The 8,517-nt window shown below is 36.0% G+C and overlaps 1 protein-coding gene across 1 annotated transcript in view; it reads left to right on the top strand.

The window, feature by feature from the left end:
* Window positions 1-8,517, top strand: part of ASCC3 (activating signal cointegrator 1 complex subunit 3) — a 451,184-nt gene that overhangs the window by 431,603 nt on the left and 11,064 nt on the right. The window contains exons 37-38 of the mRNA XM_006881191.1: window positions 2,314-2,465; window positions 4,853-4,988. Of these exons, the coding sequence (XP_006881253.1) occupies window positions 2,314-2,465; window positions 4,853-4,988 (288 nt within the window). The remainder of the gene's footprint in view (window positions 1-2,313; window positions 2,466-4,852; window positions 4,989-8,517) is intronic.

Raw genomic sequence — 8,517 nt, forward strand, 5'->3', positions numbered from 1 at the left:
GGATTGATTCAGTGACTGGGATAATTGGGATGGGAGTGTCAGAGACAGTGCGATTGGCACAGTACAGAGCGGAGTTTAGGGCTGTTGTACTTAGGGTCGCTATGAGTCACAGGCGACTCGATGGCACATAACAACAACAACAATAATATAAAGTATATTGTTATTTGTTGTTATGTACCTTGGAGTTGGGACCAACTCATACTGACCTTCCAGCAGGTTTTCAGAGGCAGTAAATCACACTGGAGGAGATTGTCCATCTTTTTCCCAAAGAGCAGAGTGGATTCAAGTCCACTCTGTGCCTTTGGGATGGCGGTACAATCCTTGCCATTAAGTCCCAGAACTCCGTAATATAAATAAACTAAGAAAGCGTAGACAAAAATGAGTCTAAGTGGGAAAGCAGTGATTATAGAGAGAGACAGAGGGCCTGCACCATAGCAGCAACAGTGAGGGCAAAGAGAACAGAATTGACTAGAAGGTTATTGAGCAGAGTGGCGTGTGACAACATTTGGTTTACTATGTAGGGACAGTCGCAAAATTTCACCACCCCACTCTTGATCTCTCCACGTGCCTTTTCTCAGTATTAAAAAGTAAGATAAATATTTGTTTAATTCATTATATGGCTTCCCATTTACTTTATGTAAGCCGTTACTTTGCATGATTTTCTTTTTTAACATTTTCACATCTGGAAATGCATAGTCCAGATGTGAAAATGATAAAAAAAAAAATTTAAGAGAATGCTCATAAATTTTATGAAATACTTCAACTTTATCGTGAAAACTTCAAAGTTAAAACATATGGTTCAGCCATCCAGATCTAGTATGCGAGCTGTTGGCCTGGAATTTCTTTATGATCAGGCTATGATGTAAAGTCTCCATAGTTACTCCACATTACAAGTTCTAACATCATCATGATACTGCATTAAGCAAATTATTCATTTGTCTTTCCCTTTACATTTCCCTTAGTAGGACTCGAGGGTCATAGCTTGTCAACTGTTACCTTTATTTTTGTCTGTGAGTAGTATTCATCATGACATGCACGTCTAATATAATTCAAAGAAAGGCAAAATGTTTAAATGCTGTCTGCAGGGACAGAAGAAGAATATAAGTAGATCTTCCGCAAATGCACGCATATGTATGTACATGTATACACAGTCCGGCTTTCTGTTATATAAGTAAAAGGCCTATGGATGCTAAAGACCAGGTTGGCCATAGTCTGTCTTCTTGTAATAAGTAAGTGTAAAGAGAGTACAAAGTATTTTGGCCCTATAATTAAGATTTTTTTTTAACTATTTACTGTTTATGAAGAACATAGAATACAGAAAATGCAGTGATTGGGAGAAAAAAATATCTTGTTTCAATATTATTATTAATATATATTAATTTTACTAAACAGTGTGTCTTACCAATTATTCCTGACTATGTACTAATGAATTTTGTTCAATTTTGAACTGAGATCTTTACTATGAGAGTATCCTTTTAAGCATTTATGAGGTACATCTAATCTCTCTTACTATCATCTTTTCATTTCCTGAAACAAGAGTACATTCCTAAAACTGTATTAAGTAGCTACGTAAGTGTCATGATATTAACTTGTGTGTCTTCAAGTCAGCGTTCTCCCAGAATCTGTCCAATTTAATTGAAATAGCTTTGCCTGTGTAAACTTGTCCTTTGTTTAAATAAGATTTCACTGTTTAGTTTTGTCTTAAGTAAATGCAGCCATTTGTTTGTTCATAATACATTTGATTAAATGTATAGACTGATATGAATAGCGTCTCATCATTCCACACATTTCACCATCAGTTGCCCCTTTGCTGGTGTGTGGGGTATTGTTTTCATTGACAACTAGGGTTCTTTCAGTAGCCTACTGTTTGGGGAAAATAAAATTTAGTAAGAAAACTTCTATCTTACCATTATTGGTTTTAAATTTGGAAGCAACTATATAAGCCTTCCTCTTTCGGTCCAACTGTTAATGCTCTTAATATAGTGAATTACATAAGTTTTTGCTCCCAAAGAACTCTGAGTTTTTCCTTTCTGTTTCTAGATGCTGTTACTATCTAGTTGTCTTCACTGCACTAACCAAAAGAAAAGTACCTCATATCAGACCCTTACTAGGAAATAATATTCAGTGAATACTCTGGGAGAATCTGTTTATTTCTCCCAACTGTGTCTGTAGTTTATTTTCTAGTTTCTATTTTGGGTAATAATAATTTATAAACATAATGCTTGATTTTATTGTTTGTTTTTAAAGGCTAGCATCACATTCATAATAAAGAGCAAATTCCATCATAATCTTGTATCTTGTTTTCCTGTGCAGGCGATGCTGGATGTAGCTGCAAACCAGGGCTGGCTGGTAACTGCCCTAAATATTACCAATCTAGTTCAGATGGTTATCCAAGGTCGGTGGTTTAAAGATTCTTCTCTTCTTACGCTACCAAACATAGAGCAGCATCACCTCCACCTTTTCAAGTAAGCATTTTGATGTTTAATGTAATGGATTTGTTATTTTAAGTCATTATTTTTTTTTACAAGTGTGATCACCTGACTCTTAAGTTGTTTCCTAGAAAGTTAATACTCTACAGTGAAAACTCTTGTTTCCTAGCAGACATGACCTAGTGACATCAGATTCTTATTTGGAATTTGATCACCTATTCCAAACTAAACTACATTTCATTTCAACCTCCTCCTCTCTAAATTCTTTTCTACTAGTAACCCTGTGTTAAGTTTCTATTTCAATTGTTCTATCCTTTGTAATATCAACCTTCATTAACTGAGCTGTGGTTTAAAACAAAATAAAGTACCTATTTCTGTTACTGCAAAATACGTTTAGGAGATCTAAAAATTTATTGTCAAAGTAAGTGGTACATATGCACAATGACCAGAATTAAGTATTAAATTTGGTAGCAATTCACAGTATAACCTGTTCTTAAAAGAGAAGTTTATGTTAGCATCGAATGAAATCCCTTAGGTTTCAGAGCCTGAAAAATCCCTCATTATGATCAAGTCGCAGTTGACTCATAGCCGACCCTCCAGTGGGTTTTCAGAGGTGATAAATTGTGCAAGAGGAAATTGCCTATCTTCTCTTGTAGAGTTTCTAGTGGACTCAAACTGTTCACCTTTAGATTAGTAGTGCACCTCCCTATGATCTACACCTCCAGAGCTCCCTGGGTCTCATAGAGAGAACTTTATGTAAGCTGGCAAGGGGGAAAAAACCCAGTACATAATACAAGCAAGGTTGGCAGGGTGTAAATGAAAATATTTCTTTCGCATCAATGTCTCACATCAGTTGACAGGTGTCTTGCAGCCAAAATACTAGTTCACTGTCATGTACACAAGCAAAACAGTCTGGCTGCAACTTGCCATTATGCACCCTCGACCTCTTGTCAGCTGGGTGAGGAGTGGCAGTCATTTCAGGCATCTAGGTATAAGTGCCAACAAGAACCTCAGGAACATATGAGGTCTCCTCAGGAAAGCCCCATGATTTGAAGTAGACTACCGTCTAGGGCAGTTGTCATCATGGTGCTTAAGTCTCCACCATAGGATACCTCTGAAAACTGAAAGGCACGTTCATATAGTGAGTCACACCGGCATCAAATGACATGAGGGACAAGAGATACTTGTGTTTTCTGCAGCTTAGTTTCATACCCTTCCAGTATGAACTAGAAGTTACAGGAGTAAAAATTTCAGCTGTGATGGCACACAAGGCTACTACCCCACACAGATGTTCGGGAAGGTACTTGAGGTCTATGAGACTTCATCCAGTTCTTTACTATCACCCTTAATAGTACTATGTGAGTGTAATTTCAGGTCTGTTTTTCTTCTCTTGCTGTGTAAGTCACAAATAGAGAAAGATTTAGGTGGCCCTCAAAAAGATGGATTCACACAGTGACTGTAACAGTAGGCTCAAGTATATCAAAGATGATGAGGATGGCACAGTATAGTGCAAGGTTCACATGCATTGATCAGAGGATCATAATAGCATAATAGTCACAGTCGATTCCATAACACCTAACAACAACATCCTACTGGCCTGGTGGTAAGGATTTTCACTGTCAGCCTTTGCACAGAGTTCAAAATCACCAGTTTCTCCATAGGAGAAGGATAGGCATTCTCCTCCCACACAATCAACAGCATCTGAAAGCTTGCCTGAAAGTCAGCTATGATTCTGTTCCAACTGGACAGCATATAACAAGATTTCTTGCTTGAAAATTCCTAAAATATACTTTTAATTTTATGTTTCTAGCAATTTATATTTAAAATTTTACTCAAGTAATTAGTGATCAAGTTGTCTGCACTCATTAGTATGTCAGGGCTTCAGATCAGTGCTTTATACGCATGGAAACCTTAGCGCACATTAGTGACTTCCTATTGATGAACATTCACTGTCTAGGAATCCTAAATAGTTTTACTGTGCTCACACACAAGTTACTTACTTATTTTATGTAGTGATAGAATACTGCATTGGGTATTTACATATTGAGTATCCCAGAAAATTCTGGCTGCGTTTTTAAAGGCAATTACTAATTTGTAACAATCTTAATTTTAAAAGACTAGATGTGTATATAAAAGCTCTAGTAGGCCTTAAGGAGTTGCACTGCTAACCCAAACATGAGGCAACACTCTAGCAGTTCAAATCTACCAACCACTCTGAGGGAGAAAGATGGGAAATCTCTACCTATTCATTTACATCCTTCCAAAAACCTTTAAAAAGGGTCAGCAGTGAATCAGTCCTAACTCAACAGCAAAGAGTTGTTTGAGTTCTATATCTATATTTAATTATATATGTTGTCCCTGTCAGAAAATCTCATTTGCAGTATGAAAGAAGTCTTGAAATTGATGCTGATATTATTTCCTAGGAAATGGAAGAGCCCACATACTGGTTACCAGGGCCCCATTGAGTGCCTTCCAGAACTGATCCATGCCTGTGGTGGCAAAGAGCATATATTCAGCTCCCTTGTTCAAAGTGAGCTACAGCCAGCTAAAGTAAAGCAGGTAAGGCCATCCCTTCCATGTTTTCAAGACTCCTTACTTTGTTTGGATATTATACCAAGAGTTTTCTGATTTAAAGCATCGATTTTGAAATCAAACATTGTTTGAATTCCATCTTCTCCATTTAATAACCATGATTATGAACCTGAAAACATAATAACTGACTCATAGATTTCTGTCAAAACTAAGCAAGATATTATTATGTAAAGTACTTTATATAGTCCATAGTGTAGAGTAAGAAATCAGTAAGTGGTAATAAAAATAATGACAAGAATCATTAGTGGTAGTATTAGCATTATGAAAAGTTGTCTCAGTATCATTTTTTTAAGCCAATTAAAATAAAGGCCTCATATAACTTACCTAGGGGAGCTCTGGTGGCCTAGTGGCAATTCAATGTGCCTACAATCCCGAAGGCCTTCAGTTCGAGCACACCAGCCGCTCCACGGGAGAAGGATGGGCAGTCTCCTCCCGTGCAATTAACTGCCTCTGAAAACTCTCCCGAGGGTCAGCTGTGGGTCAGCTCCAACTCTACAGTACACAATAACAATATAGCTTACCTAGTACAAGGTTACAAGTCCCAAGTCCCTTTTATTTCCTCACTTCAGAGTAGATTTCCTTTTTTTTAATGCATGTTGTCTTGCAATTGTCTGTTACCGCTTTCTGTTTTCCTCTCGTTTTCATCACCTCCTTATTCCTAGATCCTGTTCTTAGAACTGAAGTCTTCCTTACTTACCATATGACTTATAATAGATAGGAAGCTACATTTATATTATGAAAGACAACATAAGACCTCTTTCCAAATCATCTTTGAGAAAGCCAAAAAATGTTAATGAACAATGCCAGAAATATTTGACATTTCTAAAATTTAAGCTTTAAGCAATATTATCCTAAACTTATCAGAATAAAAACTCAAGATTTATAGCAAATTTATTTGCAAATGCAAATATTAAATTTAAATTATTATTTTTTTTATAGTGGAACTTGGTTTTGAACAAGACTTCAACAAAGTGTAACAGGCTGAAGTCTGATTGTTCAATTTCTGTTGAACCCAAAATTGGCATCAAAAACTATTTAAATATTCATAATAAATGCCTACCTTTTTAACTAAATTACCATCAAAATTGTGAATAACAACACTATCTTTAAATCAAAACAAGGCTTCTATTAGCAACAACAGATTTCTATCATAACATTCATTGATTGCAAGCCAAGTTTTAGATATGATGAAAAATTAGAACATTGTTATAATTAGTTCAGCGAGAACTCAGAAGTAAACTTACTTAATTTATTTGCATGAATTGCCATTCTGTTATCTTTAAAACCAAATGCAAATTGGCTCTGTCTGATATGATGATGGTTATTTGGCTCAAAAGTGCTTCAATTTGCAGAGCAATCTGGTTTCGGCTCTGCAGTGAGGCGATCCCAGGTAACATACAAATCCTGAATTATTCCAGAAATTAGTATGTTTAAAGCATCAATTTAAGTGCTAATTGCAGTAGTAATGAGAAAAAGCAGTACGACTGTGAGATTTGCATCTTCTACCCCATCAGTATGCCTGTAACGGCTGCTGACTGGCAGAGGATTTGGCTGCTAATTAAATAATTGTATGCATGGCAATGCTCTCGCCTGATTCAATAGATGAAGATTAATCCTCAGATAAATATGTTTGGCTGGTATTGAAATGTCTTAGCATTTTCTTTAAAAATAGCCCATGTTTTATATATATCTTGCTCTCTCTATATATACCTAACAAATGTATGTGTACACATTGTGGGTGTGAAATAATAATATTTAATATTATAAAAAGGTTACTTGTATATAAAATTATACTTGGAGAGCTTAGTAGAGTAAAATCCCACAGAGATTCTAATAACAGAAAACATTGTGTTGGTTATTAATTTAGTGGTACAGGTAAAGAAATACCATAAACTCTTGAATCATGTGGAAAAAATGTTACTGTATTGTCTTAGAAAATTAACTACTCTACAGAGATTGTGTCTTGGAGTGTCTCTTTAATCATCTTTGCTCTCTGGACAGTTTCAGAAGAACATCTAGTGGTTTAACTTCTACATTGATGACTGTGGTTTCTCAGCAGGGAATATGCCATAACTGTTACCTTGAAGCACAGAGTGGAGTACTCTGCCTTGACCACTTCAAGGTGTAGTTCTAGACAAAATTTCAGAGTCTCAAGACAACTTATAAGACTGGAGTTGGATTGAAAATATAGATTTTAATTTTCTTACTTTTTTTTTTACTCTTTAGGGGTATTTGGTTCAATAGGTCTACTCCACATAGGTGGACTCAGCAACACTAAAATCAAATGAAGAGTCAAAATTTGTATGAAAATCTTTAATATATATTTTTTAAAAAGATAAGTATTTTAATATAATTATTGATTAGAAAGTAACTGACAAAACAGCCAATTTTTTTAGAAGGTTTGTTGGGTTTGGGGCTTTTGTTAGTGATGATGTTGACGTTATCACTTAATTGTAAACCATTCTTTACTGTAGGACATTGAGTTTATTTTATTTCTCATGTTACATTTCATGAACGTAAAGACTTTCTTCATTCAGTCATGTATTCAGCAATAATGGGCACTTAACTATTTGCAAACAGATTTCTCATATGTGTCTTTCCATTTAAAGAGCAAGAGTAGAGCTGATACGTTTTCCATCCCTTTAATATGTGTCATTGTGTATTGTAATTGCTTTTCTCACCAAGTTGATGCCAAAAGTACAGCTTTATTTTTTTTAATAGATGAAATCTTAAACCTGCCTGTATGACTTCTTGTGATACATAATATCCAACACCACTGCTTTCAAGTCAGTTCCAACTCACAGCAGCCATCCATTGGTTTTCTGAGACTGTAAATCCTCCGGAAGGAGACTGCCCATCTTTGTCCTGTAGAGCCACTGGTGAATTTAAACTACCAGACAAACAGCCTTTTGGTTAGCAGCACAGCATGCTGTACACTGTGCCACCAGAGCTTTTTCAGATGGATAGAGTAAATTTGGAGTATGAACCCCAGAAAAAGCATTTCGTATTATCACTGGCCAAATGATAATACGGATTGATGTCAACAACTATATCCCCTATCCACCGCCCCCTCCAGTTGCTTTTATATAGTCACCTAGTCCTTTCTGAAAGAGCCCTTGTGGCCTAGTGAGTAAGAAATTGTGCTAGCAATTCAAAGGCAGATAGTTCAAATCCACCACTGCTCCATGAGAAAATGATGAGTCAGCTTTATCTTGAAGGCAGTGAGTTGAGTTTGTTGAATCCTTTCTGGCTAAGAATTTTTGAAATGGAATTATAAATACTGCCCTACAATAAATGAGTTCAATAATTAATACTTTTAAACGTACAACAGAACACACGCAGATTAACAAAAAGGGCAACCTAGGTAGAACCATCAAGTATGCAACAGCTGTAAGCAGACCCTAGTGATTAGTACATGGAATGTGAGAACCATGAATGAAGGAAAATTAGAAATTGTTAAGAAAGAAATGGAACGCATAAATATTGACATATTAGG

This window comes from Elephantulus edwardii, unplaced genomic scaffold, assembly GCF_000299155.1.
Source record: "Elephantulus edwardii isolate Elephantulus edwardi_28Jun2011 unplaced genomic scaffold, EleEdw1.0 scaffold00013, whole genome shotgun sequence".
NCBI classification, from domain to species: domain Eukaryota; kingdom Metazoa; phylum Chordata; class Mammalia; order Macroscelidea; family Macroscelididae; genus Elephantulus; species Elephantulus edwardii.